General features: G+C 40.5%; 3 protein-coding genes across 7 annotated transcripts; 1 reads left to right on the plus strand and 2 right to left on the minus strand.

The window, feature by feature from the left end:
- Positions 1 to 2,579: 2,579 nt before the first annotated feature.
- On the minus strand, positions 2,580 to 10,039 carry serbp1b (SERPINE1 mRNA binding protein 1b). 4 transcript variants are annotated; one of them, XM_078935041.1, is made up of 9 exons: positions 9,576 to 10,039; positions 8,761 to 8,941; positions 7,944 to 8,081; positions 6,707 to 6,781; positions 6,516 to 6,590; positions 6,201 to 6,378; positions 5,373 to 5,438; positions 5,087 to 5,272; positions 2,580 to 4,123 (listed from the first exon to the last, which is right to left on the minus strand). In XM_078935041.1, the coding sequence occupies exons 1-9, from the start codon at positions 9,829 to 9,831 to the stop codon at positions 4,061 to 4,063; spliced, it is 1,218 nt and encodes a 405-aa protein (XP_078791167.1). In that variant the 5' UTR covers positions 9,832 to 10,039; the 3' UTR covers positions 2,580 to 4,060. The 4 variants fall into 4 exon arrangements, with proteins under 4 accessions (XP_078791167.1, XP_023821509.1, XP_023821511.1 ...); XM_023965741.2 differs by having other exon boundaries at positions 5,087 to 5,299; XM_023965743.2 differs by having other exon boundaries at positions 6,707 to 6,784.
- A 2,009-nt stretch (positions 10,040 to 12,048) lies between these two features.
- LOC101155882 (zinc finger MYM-type protein 1) lies at positions 12,049 to 14,678 on the plus strand. The gene is made up of 2 exons (XM_011486503.4): positions 12,049 to 12,972; positions 13,226 to 14,678. The coding sequence occupies exons 1-2, from the start codon at positions 12,096 to 12,098 to the stop codon at positions 13,282 to 13,284; spliced, it is 936 nt and encodes a 311-aa protein (XP_011484805.1). The 5' UTR covers positions 12,049 to 12,095; the 3' UTR covers positions 13,285 to 14,678.
- LOC101156119 (3-keto-steroid reductase/17-beta-hydroxysteroid dehydrogenase 7-like) lies at positions 14,567 to 20,086 on the minus strand. Of its 2 annotated transcripts, XM_004079083.5 has the most exons (9): positions 19,916 to 20,082; positions 18,901 to 19,104; positions 18,690 to 18,782; positions 18,474 to 18,588; positions 17,687 to 17,881; positions 17,473 to 17,577; positions 17,334 to 17,390; positions 17,131 to 17,229; positions 14,567 to 16,871 (listed from the first exon to the last, which is right to left on the minus strand). In XM_004079083.5, the coding sequence occupies exons 1-9, from the start codon at positions 20,029 to 20,031 to the stop codon at positions 16,737 to 16,739; spliced, it is 1,119 nt and encodes a 372-aa protein (XP_004079131.2). In that variant the 5' UTR covers positions 20,032 to 20,082; the 3' UTR covers positions 14,567 to 16,736. The 2 variants fall into 2 exon arrangements, with proteins under 2 accessions (XP_004079131.2, XP_078791168.1); XM_078935042.1 differs by lacking the exons at positions 17,334 to 17,390; positions 17,473 to 17,577 and having other exon boundaries at positions 19,916 to 20,086.
- Positions 20,087 to 21,989: the final 1,903 nt, after the last annotated feature.

The following is a 21,989-nucleotide window of genomic DNA, read 5'->3' on the forward strand; positions in this document are numbered from 1 at the left end:
CCCGGTAAAAGGAGAGGGTGGTTTCAGGAAGAGCATTCAGTATAAACCTTATGTCATATTAAATAGTTTTCTAAGCCTTTTAGGGACTTTGAGGGATAGGACACCCCAAACTCTTAACACACCCAGACTTGCCCCCCTAACATTCTACCTGCACCCCATAGAGGAGCTGGCTAAATCTGGGCTTGCCAAAAAAAAAACAAGAGCAATGAGGGAAAAAGCGATGACACATTAGAAAAATAAAGAATGTCCATAAGCACACACACACAAATGGGATTTGTAGACTTTTTTGCGCCAGGGAGTAAAAGTAGAAAACGACACTCCAGGAGTTCCTTCTGCTGGTCAGACGAGGACAATCTGAATTTAAAGAAAAACATAATTGCATAAAATTCACAAAAATTGAAGGAATTGATCATTTTTCAAAAATAATCATGTAGTCAACTGTACTCCTTCCCTATAGGACAGCTGGGTAGGGCTGCCACACACCATTTAAAACGTAAATACAGAACCACACATTCCCCAATTGTAAGAACTGCTCTATTAAAATGTGTTTTTAATTCATTACAATACATAATGGAAAATAACTAATAATATAAGCTTCTGTTTTCTATCTTGAAGCTATGAATTTGGAGGTTTGGGAGAAAAAAAACCCTTTATCAACTTTTTATGCCTTAAACGTTTATAAATACAAATCGATTTTCTTTCAAAAATATATTTTCAACATTTAATGTACGATAAGTGTTGATCAAAGCACACAACTGCATTTACGTGTAGTCAAGCGTCTATGTGTGCCATTTAAAGCATCCAAATAAAATGTATTATGTTAATAAATAAATGAACTCTTGATCACATATTTCCTTAATAATTGTAAAAGTTGCACAGTGAGGTTCATATTTAAAGTAGAGAAAATTTTCAAAGATTTACTTGGTATGTTTTAATTTTCACAGAAAGGTAACAGTTTGTAAAGGAACTCAATTTAATAGAAATGCTTTGAAAAATGGACTTAAGTACATTACTAATTAGATAATGTCCATAATTTCCTTGGTTTTAAACATTTCTGCCTTTAAGATGAGGACTTCACATAACATTGCACCACAAACTGATGATCCTTGCAGACATCCATGGATCTATGTTGCAGTGTTTTTACAGTATTGCTGATCACAAAAGCAAACATAGAAGTAACAGTTCTTTATGTGGATCTAATGAGAGACTTTCAAGACATGATTTTGAATCTGCAGAAATTCTAACTTGGCTGTTGGGACTGGCCTGCCTGAGTGTTGTGACTACTCCACGTTACTGGATTTCTCCCTCAAATCCAGACAGAAAGCAGTTCATGCCGTCCTCAGCTTGATGGACTCAAACTGCTGATAAACTCAAACTGTAAAGTAGAATCTGGAGCTCATTTAGGTTTTATTTGGAATGAGTTGTCAACATCACCTGCTCCATCAAATAAGACAGCAAGCAGCTCAGATCATTCACTGTATTAGACAAACCTAGTGACCTAAATTAGCTTTTTTAAATTGCAATTGTCAGCTGCACATCTATTGCAGTGACAAGAACATTAATCTGAGGGATTAACATCTGTTTGACCATGGGAACATCCCACGTGCAGGTAAACGCAGCACTGTGATAGCATAACATAACCCTACAGAGGACAGGGTATTGTCTTAAAGTTCAGCTCTAACAGAAATCAGCTTGCTGTATTGAAAATGTAAAGAAATGCTGACACAAGTATTTTCTTTAAAATATACAGTTTCTCAAAAAGACGTAAAACAAATGAGTTAAAATAGAGCTTTGAAGATTAAAGCCCAATATTGCACTTAAATTTTATTTGTCACTTGTCAAACTAAGTAATCAACACATTTTCCTTAAATTATTTTTATTTATATATACATTATATATATATATATATGTATATATATATATATATATATACATATATATACGGTATATACACACAAACATATATTTTATGTTTATATAAACAAAAATAATTTAAGGAAAATATGTTGATTACTTAGTTTGACAAGTGACAAATAAAATGTATATATATTTATATACATATATATGTGTATATATAATTTTATTTACACTTGTCTGTTTTCTAGGAAGACACCATCATTATTTGCAAATCAAAGGTAATTTCTTCTAATTTATACTTTTTCTAATAAACTTTTAAAGACAATTCCTTAACAATTCTCTTAGTTTGTTTTCAGTTTGTCCTTTTTATTTTTCATTCCAGTAGTTATTTTGGTTAGTTATTAAACACTGTATTTCAATTTTATACTTTTTTAAACCCTAAATGTTTTGTAATGCTACTTGTAATTCATATTCTGGAAAAATGACAGCGCTGTAAATTTATTAAAGATATTTCAGACAAAAATAAGTTTTGCTGCAGTTTTTTTGTCCCCCTAAGAGAAATACTCAAATTTTCCACCACAATCCTTTTGGGGATGAAAATTATATATTTTCTTAACACACACAGAAAAAATATAAATATTAATAATAATAAATATACCCCCATACCCATACACAGAGTTCTGTAGCTTGTTATTTAAGATGAAATGGGAAAGGTACACTGGTTAACACCTCTAAAGCAATTTATTAGAGCAGGGATGCTTGCAGAAAGTTTTGTCATCATGTGGCTCAAACAGTCTGACAGGAAAACTGCTCAGCCGTCTGTTTCAGTGCCAGCAAGCCGTTGCACAGTAAAGCTTTAAGTTCACTTCATGTTTTGACCCCCCCCCATGCTGCCTCTTAACCCCTCCCAAAATTCAAATATAACCCCCTTTATTAAAAGTAAACGCTTGCTGGGAATGCTGTCACAGATGGCTGAGGGCATCGTTATCTTACATTACATTCTGTGGGGCGTGATTGTTCCACCATGACACATGTATGTCCATGTTTCTGCACCGAAAAAAAAGAAGAAAAAAAAAGGGCTTTCAAAAATAAGATTTGAAACAATTTTCCGAAAAAATGCTGATGATAAACTCCTAGTTTGACATCGGACAAACAGCACAGATACTGTAGGGGGAAAGATATGGTGCGTTCAGCACGCTCATCTACATGTATGCTCAAAAGACAGAACTATTTCTGCACTCAGCCATAGAAGAACAGCAACTTCAAATCCAGAGGAATACTTAAAGTCTAAGTAACTAGCTGTCAAATTCTTCACATCCAGTCTGAAGCTTTTGTTACACACACACACTCACATACGCGCGCACACACACATCAACAAAAACATACAATATTTGCTCAGTGGTCCTGCAGGTACAAGTAGCAGTCTGTGTGACCTAAAAGGACCAGCCTAAAGATACACAGGGCTCTGGAATGCCCTGAAATCACAGGTAGCACATCTGGATCAGGGAAGCAAGGCAATACTAAAACAAAAGACTTAAAAAAAGAAAAGAAAAAAAAAGAGAGGCATCAACTGTCACTGCACAAAAGCGGGAAAAAAAATATACAAAGCATGAAGTCACTTTGCTGGTTACCCATCATCAGTGAGTATTCAGAACCCGAATAATTACACTTTCAAAGCATGTTCTACTGTTTCTCATGTAGTGTCGTTTCACGCCGGGGTCGGCGATGTGGAGAAAAAGTCGAAGGTCTTCTCTACACTTGAGCTCAAAACGTTGAGCCACAAGGTGGAAAGAATAAAAAAATAATAATAATAACAAAGCGAAGCTTTTGGAGGGAAACATATGCACACACTTCAATCTAACTGCAGAAATGCATCAATTCAAGCAGCACAAAAAAATATGAATGAAGTCTGCGTAATCTCCAGAAAAAAAAAAATCCCTGCTTTCATGTTCCTAAATATAAAACTTCAGTGTAACAAGAGGTCCTTTTCCACCTTTAGCTCCTCTTTTTCTTTAAAACGGATAAAATTTTTTGTCCTCTGGTGTTGTGGGTAAAATGGAATGAGTCTCTCTTTTTTGTTGTCGTTACATTTTTTTCTCTTTTTTGTTTTCTCGTATACTTAAAGATGTGGCAAGCATGCAAGCCTCGTAGAGGAGGGGCCCGGAAGGGCAGATGGGCGGGCTGGTGGTGAAAGGTGGCGCATTTAAGACAGAGCTGGGAAGGCCTCGGGATCATCCACGTTGGGGACTGATGCTCCTCCGCTGGCCTGCAGGGAGAAATGAAAAAACAAAAGAAAGTTCAGAGGAGCTGCTGCAGGCGGGAAGACAAAGTCACAGACAAAATCAGCAGCAAAGAAGTAATTACGACTATTGTTATTCTGGAATCGATTTCATTACGCTTAAAAAACCTCATCAGATAGAGAGCCCAAGTATAAACAGGTGAGTTTCTAGGTTTGAACTGACATTTTCAAGAAAATATGCTCACTTTAAAAATGTAATTCATACAAATTAAATAAAATAACCTAACTTAAATTGGATTTTTTAAGAAATGTAAACTGTCCTCTACTTGCAGCTGTGCGTGGGAGGGGCTTCATGTACTACCACACCATGGAGGACAACGGTAAACATTAGATATCATGTTGCTCGGCACAGCCATCATAAAGCGTCTTCCATAGTAGCAGTAAGCCCAAAAATTAATCTAACAGCTTTCTTCTTATTTTCTTTCAAAGTCCTGAAGAAAGCCTGAACTGTGAGGGACCGTTGGTACAGAGCAATTCCGCCCCCCTTCCCCTCTTCGTTACTGAGAGCTCCCTGTTTACAGGTTCTACCGCTAGCTTACAGTACCACTAATCTGGGATAAAATTATGCTTTGATTTCAGGTGTATTTTGACATAATATTGATTAAAATTTGAAGTCATAATAATACATAAAGGTAGAATATGCTGCTTCCTAACCAGAGAAAGCATGAGGACAAAAAATTTACTCAGAAAGCAAAAAACAAACAAACAAAAAAAACATTTATTCCATGTTTTCCCCCAAAAAATAGTCCCACCTCCTGCATTCCTGACATGAGGTCAGAGTTGGGGGTTTAAATGGCTGAGCTTTTAGTCTCGGCTCTGTTATTTCAGGGATCCTAAGCTCCACAGAGCCTTTCTAACCCAGTGAGCGCTTTCTATTGTGGACATGGCTGAATCTTTGTTGGTGCACGCTGCGGGAGCCCTTATTGTTACCTTTTCGGAGCGTCCTCCCCCGCGTGCCGTCCTGCTGCCTCCCCCGCCGCGGCCTCCCCTCCCTCCACGGGCGCCCCCACGCCCGCGACCGGGGCGGCCCAGGTCTCCAAAGTTGATCTCCAGCTGGGACGTGATGTCGTTGGCTGGTTTGCGGAAATGGTGTTCACCGGACTCATCAGGGGTGCCCTGCTCGAAGGATTCGGGTTGGTTAAACTAGAAATAAACCAACAGCTCCATATGATAAACAAGAAGTAAAACGCTTTCTGGGGGGAAAAAATGCAGGCACCTTGTTGAAAAGAGCCTGAGACTCCGCCTCCATCTCTGAAGAATCGATCAAAGCTCCGACAGGCCGCTGCAGACACAAACATCAGCGGGGTATTTTTAGTCTCAGCAGCTGCTGTGAAGGACCTCCAAAAATCATATGCATCCAATAACTAAGCACACACAAGGTCACATCACAAGCCAGCATCACTTCTGTTAACTGAAAGCCCCAAACTTTCTAAACAACACAACTTGAGGTGCTGCAGCACAGCTGGTGTTTGTCAGCATCAGAGAAAGGAAAGGAAGTGGATTTGGCCCAACACCACTAATGCAAGCCCCTAAACCACAACAAAAATGACAAAACTACACAAAGTAAAAATAAAAAGATTTGCTGGAGCGTAAACAACATTAATGCCTAAGTGAGCAATCTTTGTGCTGATGACACATTTTGGTAAAAACTCGACATTCTATCAAAAAGATTCAGAAACTTTAAACGTTGGAGAAAAAGGTGCTGATTTCTGAGACCGTGTTCAGTGTTCAGCCACTCTCAAGTGAAGGATCTTATTCAGGGAACGCAGCAGCAGCAGCAGCTGCTCAGCTTGATCCCCATGTTTCACATCAGGACAAAGATCTAATGTCAAATAACTTGCTTCAGTTGTCTTTGAAACCATGTGAGCGCTGTGCTTTGCAAAGCAAGGTCTTAGTTAAAAACAAAACAAACCTAAAACTCTGCTTTTCTGATTCTATTTTAGTTCAAAGGTTATACATGGTGTCTTAAATGGATTGTTTTGGTTCGAGGAAAGAGACACACATAACCTAACGGAGGTGTGTAGTGGAGGTTTAGCACACTCACGTCTTCACTCTTTGATTTGTGCAGCACGTATCCTTTCTTCCACTGGCTGTCAGTTCCCTCGTTGGGCTTGCGGATGTTGAACTCCACCTTGGTCCGCTCCTTGTCCTGCATTGCCTTCCACTCGTCCAGCGTCATCTCTTTGGGCCCTTCGGGTTTCACTTCTTCGACTTCATTTTCTCTGTTGCACACAAAAAAAAAATATGTCAGAACCATTAAACAAAAAAATTTAAATTCACACTCCCCTCCCTGTTCATTATTACCCAGCAGATTTATTATCCCCGTTTGACACTAAACACATATGTGTGGGAGTCTCACTTGTTCTCGGAGCCAGCAGGTGTGTTCTCTTCCCCCTCTGGAGTCGTCTCAGGAGCTGCAGTCTGTTCAGCCTCACTGGGAACAAACGCCCGTTTTGTCAGAACTGACAGCAGCACACCATTTCCATCAGAGCTGCACTACAAAACAGCACAAACACTTCAGAGAAACATTTTCCCTTGGTAAAGACTCACTTTACTTCATCTTTCACGTTGCCCCAGTTGTGTGAGCCGCCTCCTCCACGCTTCTCCTCACTTTTTGGATTGCTGCTGCTGGAACAGAAACACACACATTCTTTAATGCAAACACGAACAACTAGATGTGTACATAACTAAAACGTTCTGCAATTATCACTTTACAATCAATCTTCTGATTGGGAAGGTATATTTGTCACTTAAAGGTGTGGATATATGTGTCGGCAGAGAAGCAAACAGCTTGAGAACTTGTGCTAAAACCTTCTGTGCGTGTGAGAAAAACATGCAGCATAATGTTGCAGCACTCAAACAACAACTTCGATAAAACGCCAAGTGTGTGCGACTATCAAATTAGCCACATGACTTTGCGTTGATGACAATCATAGGTGTGTATGGCTTTCCCTTTACGTGATGGACACCTGAAAGTATCATATTCACCTCCAAATCTGATTGGTTGCTCACTGTACAAAGAAAGCAGGCTCCTCCAGGCTCTATCTGAAGTGTTGCAGCATCGTTTTAAAATCCAGAAATGGGGCATCTTTTTGGCCACATTAGGTTTATTCATGGGTCACATTCATTGATCCGTTTGAAACTATGTTTTGGTGTGGGTTAACTCCCAACACAAACAGTAGGGTAAGTGCATGCTTATTGGAAAGGAACAAAAGATTGGCATTCCTTTAAAGTAAACACCTCGACTCCTCCATTGTTTTTACAGTCTAAGCTCAGAGCGCAGCTTTTCAGAGGAATCCTCAGAAATGCGTGAACGGACCAAAATACCGCTTTTGGGTGTCTTTTAATGACTTTTTTAGAGCTCAAAAAATGGATTTTGCGTGATATAATCCCTTCAAATGAACTGAATCACAGGAAGAAATATTTTCCTTTATAAAGCTGCTATTCTATTGTATCTTTATAATTAGCTCAAATCTGCACACAGACATGTTTCTGTGAGCCAGCACAGAAACATCTACTACTCCAACCACCTCTTGCAGCCTGTTGTTCCATGTTTTGGAGCGGAGTGCTCCAGTGTGAAGGACCATGTGCATGTCATAAACACTTGATGAATTCGCTGTGTGGAAAGTTCTTATCCTGCTCCACTTTGGTTCCCTCAAAATGTTAGTGTTAATGTCAGCCTGCCACTACATTCCACAGTGCTGGGACACTCAGACATAACTGGGCCGTCTGTAATCATAATAATAATAGAAGGAAACAGAACTGTCTTATTTCAGAGAACACTCACGATTTGTCGCTGGCGCTGTGCCTGTCGAAGTCTCGTTTTCCGCGTGAATCAAAGCCTTCCCGGCCCATGCCCCGTCCTCTTCCACCACGGCCACCCCTGCCACCCCCACGCCCTCGTGGTGGCCTGTCACTGGAAGGCCTGATGGACAAAAAAAAAAGTGTTCACATGAGCAAGTCACAAGGGTTAAGTCTATATTATCGTACAATAGAAGTCAGTACCTTAAAGACACACTCCAATCACGTTTCGATTTATTTTCAAACGGTTCCCCAGTGGTCTTTTAATAATGATTATGCCATTTTATGCCTTTCATACCTCACATCCCCTACCTTACAATACCGGTGTAACAAAAATGGCGAGCAATATTGGAGCAAGCCAGACGTACAGTTTAGATCCAGATACCAACTCAGACGAGGAAAACAAAGACGTACATGGATCTATTTGTCTGCAAGTGGATGCATCAGAATGGAGCGGAGCAGGAAGCTTGTGGTCTCCCAGCATGCTTTCTGTGTCCCCTATACGCCCTTGTTCAAGCGGCATTTTATTATGTCCTCTATCATGGGAAAAAATGCCACAAGAACACGTTTAAAAACGTTTTTCCATCAAAATGAGTCTTGAAGCAGGCTCCCAAAATTCAAATGAAAAGTGCCAAAATAAAAAATAAATGGGCGAAAGCAGAAAGTAGCTGAATGATACCTTGTTAAAAAAATCTAATTAGTCTACAGTTAATCTTGCTTTTTTCTCCCCACCTTACACCAAAACAAAACGTGGCTCCCTGATCTTAGAATTAAGCCGATTAACACAGATCACATAAACTCACTTGTCTGCAGGGAACTCTCCTCCTGCCTCCGGCTTGTCCTCAGCAGGTTTCTCAAAGCGGCGCTCACGTGGAGGTCTCCGGTCTGGCCTTTTGTCCCCGGGTCGCCCCTCTCCCTGACCCCCCTGGTGCTGGGATCCAGGCTGGCCCTGTTGGTCTGGTCTTCTGCCCACTCGTCTGATTCCTGCGAACCCAAACGGACTCTGCTTACATGGGGTGCTACTTCACAAGTCCTGAAAATGCCAGCTCTGGTCTGTTTTGCACCGTGTGCATCAAACTAAACCCCCCCCTGCAGCCTCGTGAGCTAACATTTACTCCGGATGCAACCATAATCAAAGTCCTCTTAGTGTGTCGTTAATTATAACGAACCAGTTTCGACCATTTTCACTTTCGAGATGCCTTTTTTAGCTGCAAGTCACGACGCACGAGCGGCGCTCAGATTCAACCCCCCCTCCCCCGATTACAGGTGGTTATCTACCGTCTTCACGCTGCAGAGCAGCCCGAGCAGCAGCAGCATCAGACGGTAACCCAACACTGCATCATCCTCCCGGGGATGCTGGAGGAAAACATGTCTGCGGGGGCTCTCCACGGTTGTGTGTTCTCGGTTGCCCCTTTTTCTACTAGCGGGCACTGGCGCGCGGCAGCCCGGGGATGTGCTCCTTTATGACCGTGTCCTCTAACAACAGCATAGGGTCCATGTTGACCTCGCGCGCCGATTCAGCGAGTCTGGTGGCTAACAGAAGCTGCACATGACAGTTGGAAACAAAACAAACAACAAAAAACTCGCAGGAGCAGCCCGTGTCCAATCTTTTTTGTACCTTCTTTCTTTAGGGGAACCGGTGCTTGCGACTCATCCTTTTTGTCAAGCAGCGGGTTTTTCCTGTCGTTCTGTGACTCCTTCTTGGGCTGCTTGGCGGCTTGAGCCGCGGTCTTGGTGGAACCAGCGGCGGCCCCCTCCTTCTTCTTGTTTTCGGCGGCTCTCAGGACCTCGAACGGGTCGGACTCGTCGTCAAATAACTGGTCGAACCTGTTGGTTACGACGCAGCCGAAGCCTTCTTGCAAGTGTCCGGGCATGATGGCGCCCCTTCAACGGGATTCACCTCCGATTCTACGAGGCTTGATGCGACCGGTTCGCTGGATGCTGCCACAAGATGGCTGGAAAAGCTGCCCCTTCTCTTCCGGTGCGAGCATCATCCGGGGCTTCGCGCAGCAAACACATTGGAAGTAAACAATACAAACCTGGCAACCCGTTACTCTGTCTGAGAGGAACAGAACTACAATTACGCACGCAATAATACATGTAAAAAATACATATATTTAAATTCTTTAACTTTGCTTTTGCTACCAGTTAGCCCTACGAAGCACTAAATGAACATACTACAGTTTTGACTGTTGTCTGTCAGCCAACCAAAAACAAACAGCTGCAAAAACCCACAAGAGATTATAATGGGTTCCAAGAGATATTTACTTGGAATTGTACTACAAAATTCTGCAACATTAACAAAGACAACATTTTTTTTTATTCAAGTCCCACTCTGATCATCTTTTGATCTATTGTAAAATCAGAAGTCCTATTACAAGTATGCAGTTTTTTTAGTCAAATTCTAAAAATTAATATTATTTTAGAGAAGAGTTTCTGCAGAACAGAGTTGTGGGCAGGACTGTTGCCTCGGAGTAAGCCTTCCGCTATTTCCCAACATCCATCTATTTATATGCTCTCCTGCTAACTTGCAGCCCCTCACAACCTCAACTTTTTAATGTAGGTGCAACGAAAAAGCCGCGCAATATTAGAGCTATCCAGCTAAACAGCTTTGAGCCTTCCAAGCAGGCTCCAAAAATTAGAACGATAGTGGCAAATTAATAAAGTTGGGCAAAAGCAGTAAGTAGCTGAATGATACCTTGTTATAAAAATCAAATTTGTCTACAGTTAACGTTTCTATTTTCCACCTCACACCAAAACAAAATGTGGCTCCCTGATCTTAGCAGGATCTGAAGCGGAGCAGGAATACTCAGGAATGCAATTTTGAGCGTAATTTTCTTTAAATATACTATAAGAATGTAAAAAAGCAAAAACACAATTTTATTATAGGGTGGGTCTTTAAAAAATGATATAAAAACAAGCTGAAGGGAAACTATTAAATGCATTTCTGTAAACTCATGACATATAAAAATTTAAATCATTATTATTCCGGCATGTTTATTAATCTTAACCTTCTTGTTAGATCTAGAGCAAAGTAGATGGAAGAAGGGGAACAATGTTCTTCCTATGTTTTTGGATTAGAAAATTCTGATTTCAGCAAAAACTCTCTAGATTCTCTTCAATTTAACAAAAAAACTTGAAAGTGATAATATAATTCTCTGCTCTTTTTGCTCGGACTTTTACAACAAACTTTACTCCTGTAAATATCCAGATATTAAAACGTGTGAGCTACTAGATTCTATTCAACATTGTACGTTTATCACTGAAACACATAAAAAACTTTGCGATGCTGGTCACCCTACAGGAAGTACAAGATGCAGAATCTGAAAAAGGAACAAATCTCCTGGTAAAGATGGATTGTCAAGTGAATTTTATCAAAACTTTTCAACCCACTACTGGAGAAAATTTGCCACGGTCGTTGAGTGGAAGAAAGTTTGAACATTATCCTCCAAATCTTTTATTTCAAATGAACCTCAGGATGTTTGCTTTAAACTTCTTCACAGATGCTAGCCAGCCAAATCCTCACTACACATAGTCATTGATAGAAACTGCTCCTTTTGTGAATTAAAACTGAAACAATCGTACACCTATTCTGGAAATGCACCCAAGCAGCTACTTTTTTGGAAAGACTTCCTTTGTACAATGTAAAATTCATAAAAAAATTGATTTGGTATACACATCATGGCATACATATTATTATGTTTTTATAATGTTAAAAATTCACTAATGAGGTAATATTACTTAATTAATCTTTTAATAATACTAGCTAAATGTCATATTCAATAGAGTTTATTTTCTGAAAAAAAGGCCTTGTTCAAACTTTTTATGATTAAGTTAAAACAATATACCAAAACAATAAAATCTTCATCTAACCCTAAAGCTGTAAGAACTTTTGACTCTGGCTTATTTCTATTCTTGTTTTTTTATGCATATGTGTATTTTATAACCGTGTTCTTATTCCATACCTGAATGTGATGTTTTGTAAAATGACAATGTGCAATAAAGTTTATTTTAAAAAAATCGATGTCGAACTTTCACTTCCTTCAACCAATCAGATCTTGAGGTTTATGCAACGTCACAGTATTCCGACCTTCTGATTGGACCTGCATTAGTGCGCTAAAAAACGTGTTTGCCCAAAATGGCTGAAGAAGGAAAAGAAGTGGATTTGGTGGCGGATTTAATCTCAAGACCTTTTTCAAGACGCACTCTTCAAGAAAAGCTGGACATTGTCAAGAAAGGTCGAGTAACTCCGGCGCTAACTAGCTTGTCGCAACCAGGAGGAGGATTTGTCCGCCATTTCCAGGTCACCAACTACGAGCGGTACCCCTGGCTCACAGGCTCCGAGGTACACTGCAAACTGTATTGCTGGGAGTGCTTGTTGTTTGCCTTGGATCGACATGGTGTTTGGAGCCACACAGGGTTTGGAAATTTGACTTGCCTAACAAAGGCAGCAAAGAAACACCAAAACACTGCCGGACACTTGCAGTCCATCGTGCTCTCAAAAACGTTCGGGGAAAGCAGAGTGGAGCTACAGCTAAACGAGCACGCGCGCAGGGAAACGGAGCTTCACAACGAAAAGGTGAAGAAAAACAGAGAAATCTTAAAAAGACTGATAGACTGTGTTCTTTTTTTGGGCAAGCAAGAGCTTTCATTTCGGGGACGCGACGAGAGCGGTGGATCCAGCAACAGAGGAAACTACTGCGAGCTCCTATCTGTCATTGCTGAGAGCAACACGGATTTGCATTACCACCTGTCCACGAACGAAGCGTTCAGTGGGACTTCAGGGAAAATACAAGACGACCTGATCAGCGCGATTGATGAAGTGATCCGAGACGAGATCAGAAGGGAAGTGAAAAATGCGCCGTTTGTGTCTGTGATGGTGGAGGAGACGACAGACGCGAGTAACGCTGCACAGCTGGCGCTGGCCCTGCGTTACGTGACGCGTTCAGGAGTAAAGGAGCGATTTGTCCGCTTTGAGGACGTCACCAGTGGGAAGCGAGCTGATGACATTGCAGGTCTCGTCATCAAATTTTTGTTGGAAAATGAATGTCTGGATAAAGTGGTGGCCCAGTGTTTTGAGGGCGCCACGGTCACATCTTCTGGATTGAACGGCGTGCAGGCAAAGGTTAAAGAGAGCGCGCCTCTAGCTTTATTCATACACTGCTATGCACATCAGCTCAGTTTGGTACTGAGTCAAGGGGCCTCAAAGCTGAAAGAATGCAAGATCTTTTTCGCCCATCTCAATGGCCTTGTTGCATTTTTTTCCAGATCGCCATGGCGCACGCAGCTGCTGGATGAAATTTGCCAGCGGCGTCTCCCTGGTGTGACGCCAACGCCATGGCAGTCCACGTCCAGAGTGGTCAATACAGTCTTTGAGAAGAGAGAGGCCCTGAAGGAACTGTTTGGTCACATTTTGGAGAATCATAGCGAGTATGATGAGGACTCCGTGCGCTGTGCTGATGGATTCAAAGCCCTTCTGGATTGTTTTGAGTTTTGTTTTTTGCTTCACACATTTAATGGCATTTTTCACTACTCAGACATGCTATTTTCAATACTCCAAGACAAAAAATCGGATGTGCAGTTTTGTCTGGACAGAGTAAAGGAGTTCTGCGACACTGTTGAGCGAGAGAGAAGCAGATATGAGGGAGTCTACGAGGCCACAGAGCGCGCTGCAGGCGCTCCGAGTGCACGAAAATGTCACGCTGTAGATCCACGCGAGCACTATCGCCAGCTCCACGGCAGCATCCTAGACAACATCATCTGCCAGACTCAGACCAGGTTCCAAGACCACGAGAAAATGATGTTTGTCACCCTCCTCGACCCACTGAGGTTTCTGGAATACAGGAGAAGTTTCCCACATGCAGGCTTGTCCAGTTTGGCACGGAGCCACGGAGCCCTTTTTGACTTTTCTCAGTTAAAAACAGAGCTGACTGTAATGTACACCATGGATGATTTTTACGGTAAATCTCCCTCTGATATCCTACACTTCATTCATCAGAACAATCTGAGTGAGGTCATGAAGCAGCTGTACAGATTTGTGTGTTTGGCGCTGACCATCCCCGCGTCCCCTGCGTCTGTCAAGCGGACATTTTCGGCTCTAGAGCGGATTCAAACCCACGCAAAAAACACAACTGGACAGACTCGGCTCTCAGCTCTGGCCTTGATGGCGATAGAAAAGGACTTCTTGATGGAACTGAAGTGTGTTAATCTACACGAAAGGGTGATCGAACAGTTTTTGAGGAAAGAGAGGAGGATGGATTTTGTCTTCAAATAATCTGATTTTTTTTTTTAATGAGTAAAATGATATTTGTCAAATTGATGTGGTTGTTTTCTATGTTTTCTTGCTGGCTGTAGTTCCATAACGAGATTTGTTTACGGTTTGTTTATTCCATTTAGTTGGAGCATTTATTGTGGTTAGGAATGTTCAGTATGCAATGCAAAGCATTCTGCATTATAAAATGCTTCATGAGAGGTTGAGTAATTTAGATGTAGCACGACTGAAGGCCCAGGTGTGTAATGCACCGATATTTTTAGTTTTTTTTGCACTGCACAATGTCTTTTAACATTTACTTTTTATTTTTAACCTTTTTATAAATTCCTGTAAACAACTGGAGAGCATCACAAAATTTATTGTGCATACAAAGACATTAAAGGAAATGTTTCTGATTCTCCTCTATATCATTTAAAGCCTTATAAAAAGAAAATAAACATTGGTATAGTTCTTTTCGCTCACTTCATTCTTTCATTTCCTGGTAAAACCAAATTTGCACATCAAATTTTATTTTGGCCTCGCCCAGTTAGAATAAATATTTGGATGATGCATTTTTTTCCTTGTACTTTAGTTGTTCTGCAGTAGTTTCAAAGTGACCAAAGACTTTCACATGAAGACGGGTCTAACTCAGACGCTGTTCGACCTTCAGTCTGTTAAATACAAGCGCTTTGTAATTTATGGATTCTGTGGACGAGCTCCCAGATCACAGGCGCTAAACTAACTCGACACAAGTACATAGCAGAATACATGATGGTAATAAAACCATTCAACACAAAGATAATTTTTAGTTACACATGCCTACTATGAGTAAATTAAAGAATGAAACAAAAACATGAATTCAGTTGAGTGAGGTGCAATCATAGCTGCTCATCTGCAGAAGAAGCTCTCCACCCACACAGATTAAAATGAAACCTCTCACTATTAAGTGCACAGTATCACTGTCAAGTGCTTCATGTCTTTGATGCACTGCTCCCACAGGGCTGATTGCATTCTCTCCCTTAATTAACCAAGGATAGTTCTTCCTAACATGTAAATGACTGCAGCGGCACCAAATAAAGAAACCGCTTAAAAGTTGGCCTGCAAGCCTCACAAACTTGTAGTGAATATTTCTGTCACCATGACGCCCAGATTTGACCATTTCATAATCGTGTGTTTAATTCCTTTCTTTTGATGTATCTTCAGTGAAACTGTTAATGGCAGCTCAAAATAAAGGCGGGTGAACATTTTCCCCGTAGCTTGGAGATCTGACTGGTCTGCACATAACCACTGGGGCCTATTAAAGTGCAGGGAGGGGATGTGGGAGGGGCCTAAAGCAGCAACATATACACATTAGCAACAGGGTGATCATCTCTGGTGTCACCCACTTCGTTCTGAACTGCAAAAAGAGGTGAAACCATCTTGACTGGAGTTTACTCTGCCCCCTTCAACAATGTGCAACAAATGGAAACTGGGGTGGAAGAAAACTGTGAGTTATAAGTCATCAGTGTGTGAATGGGACTATGACAATAAAGCACTTTGGGCCTTCCATAAGTCCACCCATCTGCTATGAATAAATCCATGCATGCCCTTTAATGAACTATTAAATGTCCAATATCTGAAAAAAGTAACCCATAAAACACCACCATTGGGGCAACCTAAGTATTTGGACACGTTGGGTATGTGATGCTCATTCTAAATTGTGCAAGTACAGCCCACAGTGTTCTCACTGGAGAAGCAGAGAGGGGCGCCTCCTTCCTTTTATTTTTCTACTGATTACTAGCGTATGTCCGCCACCTACAGTTGGAAGAGGCTTGGTGTCAAAGCGGAACAAATTTAGCAAATCTTGCTCCAAGACTTTCTATTTCGCATCTCTATACGGATCTATGAAAGACCAGTGGTTATAAAATTCCGTTCGGGCACAAAACGCAATTATTAAGGTTCAACTTCCGTGAATGAAAAAGGATGCCATCCATGCATCGCTACCAAATCCTAGTCCCTGATTGGTCAAAGTTCAACCTGGTTAAACACACTTTCAATGGCTGCACACTGCACATTTTCTAAATAGAGCCCTAAAAAATGATCTTAAAAATGTGCGTAGCTACGCGTGAATGTGAGAGTTTTGAAGCTCAACATTTATCCGCGCGTTAACATAGACGTTTTATTGAAAGTGGTTGCTTGAATGCGAGTTGCTCATCTTGGTGTGATCGTAGCTTTACAATTGGCTGATTTAGGATCTCGATTCATTTAGCAACTTTTTTCCCTAGATGACACCATTTCCTTTACATAGAACTTAAATCAACATCTTAAAAGTCAAATGTTCATATTAATAAGATTATTGACAGGTTTAGCAATGTTGCCTCTTTACAGGTTAAACACGTAGCTCTAACTCATCACTAGAAAAAAAAACACTTAAGGAAAAATACTCAGAGGTAGAGGAAACATTGTGCGGTCATATTGTAAAAATGCAAAGTGCTGAATATTAATCAGCATACATTTTAAATGCCTGGAGTTTGGATGTTCACCTCCCTGCTACTCTATGTTGTTGAGGTACTGCTGATAGGCTTCATTATCAGCATTTCTTTCCTTCAGTTTCCTTCTGGTTGTTTTCTCAAGTTCAAGAAGTTTTGAATAGAAGACCTCTGACATTTCATCATCGATGTCCATCTAAAACAGAAATGCAAAACACACACAGAAGCCCAATTAGCAGCCATACAAAGATCTTAGCATGCGTACAGTGGCAATAATTTACAATCTAAATTTAGCAATACATGTGGAAAACATAGTAAAGACAAGAGCCAAAAACATTAAGTATTAATCAGGAAAATATGTGTTTTTAATTCTGAATTAATATTATTATTCAAAAATTGTTTCCTTTGGGAACAAAAGTCAAATAGAAAAAACAAAACTATCTCTGCAGACTTACTTGTCTAGGCTCAGTGTATTTCGTTCCAAGTCCAGATGTTAAACTGTGATATTTTGCTCTTGAATCCAAAACTTCGGGCTTTTGAAGAAACAACCAGAACTGCAATGAAGCAGAATGCACATTTATGATTTTTGGTGCGTTCACTAGACACCAAAAAAGTAAAGAGCAGAGGTAAAAGTACAGATCATGGCTTCAAAACACACCAGTGCCTCTGCTCCATTGTTTGGGGTGAGTGTAAAAGTGTTGGTGAAAATTCGGATCTGTTTGTCGGAAGCAGAAGAAAGTTTTAAGGAGTTTTGGAAAATTGCACATAAACATATAGAACAATGAATGAACCCTCACCATCCACATGATGGGCATAATGAGAGTCCAAAAGAAGGAAGGAAGGATGCCAAAAGTCAAATTAGTCATCACTAGTCCTGGACATGTTACAGAGGAAAACAGCCCCTGCAAAAAAATACAAATTCTTTTCTTTTTCACAATTTCAATAAGAGAGTTGCGGTGTGTCTGGGTTGTAGAAGCCAAACAAACACAGTTTAGTGTCTGAAGGACAAACCTGGCTGTTCTTGTGTCTGTTGAGTGCCAGACTAAGCAGGTCTGAGGCGTATTTAGAAGAGCTGTAGGGCTCCGTCCCCTTTGTGTGCTGAAAATCCTCAATGCTGAAGGCCGAGCGCCGGGCGTTACTGGAAGACGTCCACACCACTCTGGATGTGTGACCCGGCTGACACAGAAGAGGCTCCAACTCTCTGACCTGCAACACCAACGCATGTTTCTGAAGTTTAGAACAGAGTTCATATTTATCATGATGCTGCTTGTTATCTTGAGGGTTTTTACTGACTGATTACCTAGACTTGCTGGCTGGGATTAATATCAGAAGCCTATAAAAATGTTTTTGCCGTGAACTTTTTACATTCTAAATCAATAATAAACTATATCTGGGTTAAAAAATTGGTTGTTTTAATAATAATAATGCAAGTTCCAACTTTGATCAGTTGAAATCGCAGCTTATAAAAGCTCTTTTTTCCAACAAAAATGGTTAAGGAATTAAAATACAAATGAATACTAAATGGAGTTAAAAATCTAAATACAATCACAAACTCATATCTAAAAGTGATTCTCAGCTCTAATTTAATATGGAAAAAGAGTGTTTTTCATTTGCGTGGTGGCTCAGTTTCAAGCCTGACTGTATAAAAAAAAGTTGAACAAAAGTAAAAATAAAGGAACGAATAACATCTGACAACTCAAATCTTATTCATAGGAATTGTAATTACTTAGCATATCAGTTAAGTTCTTTCCTTTATAACGTCTCAAGTATTCCATGTATGAATAAGTGCGGTCTTTACCAAAAGAAAATGGCCAAATAGATTTGTGGCAAAAACCTCCTGTAGACCATCCGAGTTGACACGGTCCTGCTGAGTTAGCAGACCTTCTGCAGTTGCAAACATGTTGATGGCATTTCTGCAGTGGGGAAAGTAAAAAAACAAACATTAATAGAGCTGTTGGACAGCTTTTCTCTTTTAGTAAAGAGATAAAATATAGGTGTGTGTATTTTTTCCAACCTGGAGAAAAGACCTTTGAAAAATGCGCCTATGTCCACTGTTGGATTGGGCATAATTCCTGCATTTAGATACAGAAAGTCGACTCTGCTGTACCTGTAAGAAAACACAACCCTTTGCATTAAAGAATAAACACTCTTTAGTTATAGCTCCTATTTGAGCGCTAGAAAAAGGAAGTACGTAGGAGTCAGTGACGAAAACACAGATTTCTCACTTGGTTTTGATTTCTTTGGCAGCACTGAGGACTGACTGCACAGAGCCCACATCAAGGTGCAGTAAATCTATGCGGGCGCTGGAGCGAGAGGCCAGGAGGCTGGCGCGGGCGGCCTCGGCCCGCTGCATATTCCTGCAGGCCAGACACAGCTGCAGCTGGCTGTCCTCTGTAAGCAGCCTCTCGCATAAAGCAAGGCCGATCCCGCTGTAGACAAACAGACGGAGGACAGGCCAAAAGGGCCAAAAAGAGTCATCATTGGAAAGAAGGATCAGTGATTAGCTATATGCATACGTGCATATTTTTCTAAACTTAAAAAATAAGACATCATTATTATATTATATCTACATACCTGATATTTGATCTATGTTGCTGTTTTCTGTTTTTAGGCTTAATAACCTTTTTGGTTTTAATATTTTGCGCTTTGAGACATCGGTCTAAAATGTTATTACTTTAGGTGTTTAGTCATTGACAAAATGATAATAATAATAATCTTACAAAGGAAACAAATTTGTCATAGCAGCCAGGAAAGGGCAAATTATTTAGTTTTTCAGAATAATATATATAAAATGGAAAATTAAGTTTGAGTCGGAAATAGTAATTCATTAGTAAATCACACCTTTTACATTTTCCTTGTGTTTTTTAAAAGACCATCTTTAACTAAAACAATCTCGTTTATGAATAATTTACGGTTGTAGTAAAAAAAAAAAAAAATGATTTTATTTTGAAAGATTGGCGTTCTGTAGCAGAAACACGTCAACAGAAAACGTGTGAAGGGAAGTGATTGGATATAAATAACTTGAATAAATCAACAGCTCAGAAATGTCAGTCAGCTTATCAGATTTACAGTACAGCCTGATAATCTCTCATTCAGCAGGAAACACAACCTTGCGTTGAATGAAGATACAAAGTTCTCCTCATGGAAAAAAGTAACACACTATAAACTATTACTCATGTTCCTGCTTTTATTTATTTTCGGATATATTCTTCTAATTAAAGATGAAAAGCTAACACCTACCTGTTAGCACCAGTTACAATTACAACCTTCTCCATGTTTGACTGAGAAACGCAGAAGGTCCTGGAAAATGAAAATCTGCTGGAAGTTTTGGCAGCTCTTGGTAATCGACAGCCCATCGTCCGATTCCGCCCCGCGCGCTCAGCCCCCGCGCACCAGTGGTGTGATTGGATGTCAACAAAGAGCTGACCAATCAGCTTCATCTACGGAATGCCTTGAGGTCCAATATTCGAATTAAGCGCAAAAGTTATTATGCGGTAATGTTTTAATAAATTAATAAATATAGAGTTTGTAAGACTGAATAAACAAGTGAACTCTCAGTTCAATTGCTCCAGCTGAGCACTAATTAAATGTTATTGTTTGATTAATTATCTGCGTGTATCCCTTAATTTAAGAAAAAGAAAAACGAATAGATTTCAATATTCCTTCAAGATAAACAATTACAAAAGCCACAAAAACACACTTTTAAAATATTGTCTGGCTCTAAAAAATGTTTTTACCCACCTTAGCAACTGCAGTTATGCTAATAAGTAGACTGTCACACAACTGTGGAGGAACTTGTTTTCTATTCTGACATGAAAACCCCATTTCTGTCAAGAGGTTAGGCCAGTGGCGGTTCTACCCTGAATTACTCCCCGGGCGAGACCCTCCTCTGACTACAAATCACACTAATAATACACTAGAATAAATGTAACTGCAGCACTAAGAACAGAAAACACTAACTAAAACTTAACCTTTGTGGCCTTCCTGATGCAAGCTTGTCAATAACGTCATCATATGAAATCTGCTCCCCCCCTGAATGATTGATACTAACAACAGCAGGTTAGTGAGTTGCTCCTGAGACATTGGTGATCTCAGGTATGACTTGATCAACTGGAGTTTTGAAAAGCTAACAGCAGCAGCAGCAGCAGCATGCTACCATCACAGCTTATTTAACATTATGAACTAATATACAACAATGAAACACAACAAAAACTTTGTGTTACAGCAGAGCAGACAGACACACGAATCATAACTAATGTTACAAGTTAAGGCAGAGCAAACATTTAAGAATAAATATCTTAGAAATGACGTTATTTGCAATATTTGGGCCTACTTCAGTTTTGGTCATGATAGACCAAACAAGAGATTTTTCATCTGCAACGTTGTTGTTGTTGTAGGGCAGGTAGCATTCGAATTTAAAAACGTGCATCTAGCTATGCTATATTACCCTTTTCTTTGTCTCTTTTCTCCTCTTCTTCTCTTTTCTTTCTAAATTGGGCACCAGCTTTGACCTTTTTTCTCCATATTTCAGATGTTTTTGCATTTAGCATAAATGTCCTGACATAGGTATCAAGTCTGTCGACTAAACCAACTGTCATCTAAGTGAAGAATTGTTTTTGTTTTCCCATTTTTTATTTGGGCATTTCATACAAAAATAACCAAAAAAGCATGATTTTTTTATACCTTTTTTATACCCGCAGCCCCCCGTTCGTCAAACATTTCCAGCAGGAGCGCGTGCAGCTGCACCCAGGGGCGCCAATTCGCTACATGGCGGCGCAATTTTTATTTTTATTTTTTCATCAAGCACTGAGCCGCGGCCCGCGACCGTTGCCCCCCTGGAAGAAGATCCAGCCAGGTTTGCGCATGCGTTTTGCGCTCCGTGCTCACCTCTCAGGCTGCACCCTTCACCCCGCGCCCCCTCCCTTCTCCTTCTTCACCCCGCGCCCCCTCCCTTCTCCTTCCCACACACATTTGCGTCTACTTCTCAAAGACAGGAGGGAGCGCAGCTGCGGGGCCGGGGCGCAGCCAGGTTTCAGGCTGTTACAAACTCTGTGATATAAGTAAACCAATAGTGGTGCATAAAGTATTTTACAAGAGCTGAGCCGCTGACGCCGCCCCTCCGTCATTTTTCCGCCCCGGGCGATCGCCCGTATGGCCCGTGCCTAAAACCGCTACTGGGTTAGGCTATATGTTTTTTTTAAATTGAAAAACAAATAGTTTCTTTCAAACCTTAAACATGTCAAGATAGAGAAAAAAAAGTTGGGTTTTCAACATATGTAGATTTGTAGAGTGGTGAATTCAGTCGCTGGGTCAG

Source organism: Oryzias latipes, chromosome 17 (genome assembly GCF_053564925.1).
Source record: "Oryzias latipes strain Hd-rR chromosome 17, Olatipes_Hd-rR_3.1".
NCBI lineage: Eukaryota > Metazoa > Chordata > Actinopteri > Beloniformes > Adrianichthyidae > Oryzias > Oryzias latipes.

Coding starts and splice junctions, on each gene's coding strand:
- serbp1b (XM_023965740.2), bottom strand. CDS start 9,831: ATGCCCGGACACTTGCAAGAAGGCTTCGGCTGCGTCGTAACCAACAGG. Junction 8,082..8,760: donor GGAGAGTTCCCTGCAGACAA/GTGAGTTTATGT, acceptor TTTGTCCATCAG/GCCTTCCAGTGACAGGCCAC. Junction 5,300..5,372: donor CTCAGGCTCTTTTCAACAAG/GTGCCTGCATTT, acceptor GTTTATTTCTAG/TTTAACCAACCCGAATCCTT.
- LOC101155882 (XM_011486503.4), top strand. CDS start 12,096: ATGGCTGAAGAAGGAAAAGAAGTGGATTTGGTGGCGGATTTAATCTCA. Junction 12,973..13,225: donor GCGAGCTGATGACATTGCAG/GTCTCGTCATCA, acceptor ATTTTTTTCCAG/ATCGCCATGGCGCACGCAGC.
- LOC101156119 (XM_004079083.5), bottom strand. CDS start 20,031: ATGGGCTGTCGATTACCAAGAGCTGCCAAAACTTCCAGCAGATTTTCA. Junction 18,783..18,900: donor GCCAAAGAAATCAAAACCAA/GTGAGAAATCTG, acceptor GTTTTCTTACAG/GTACAGCAGAGTCGACTTTC. Junction 17,230..17,333: donor ACAATGGAGCAGAGGCACTG/GTGTGTTTTGAA, acceptor GCTTCATTGCAG/TTCTGGTTGTTTCTTCAAAA.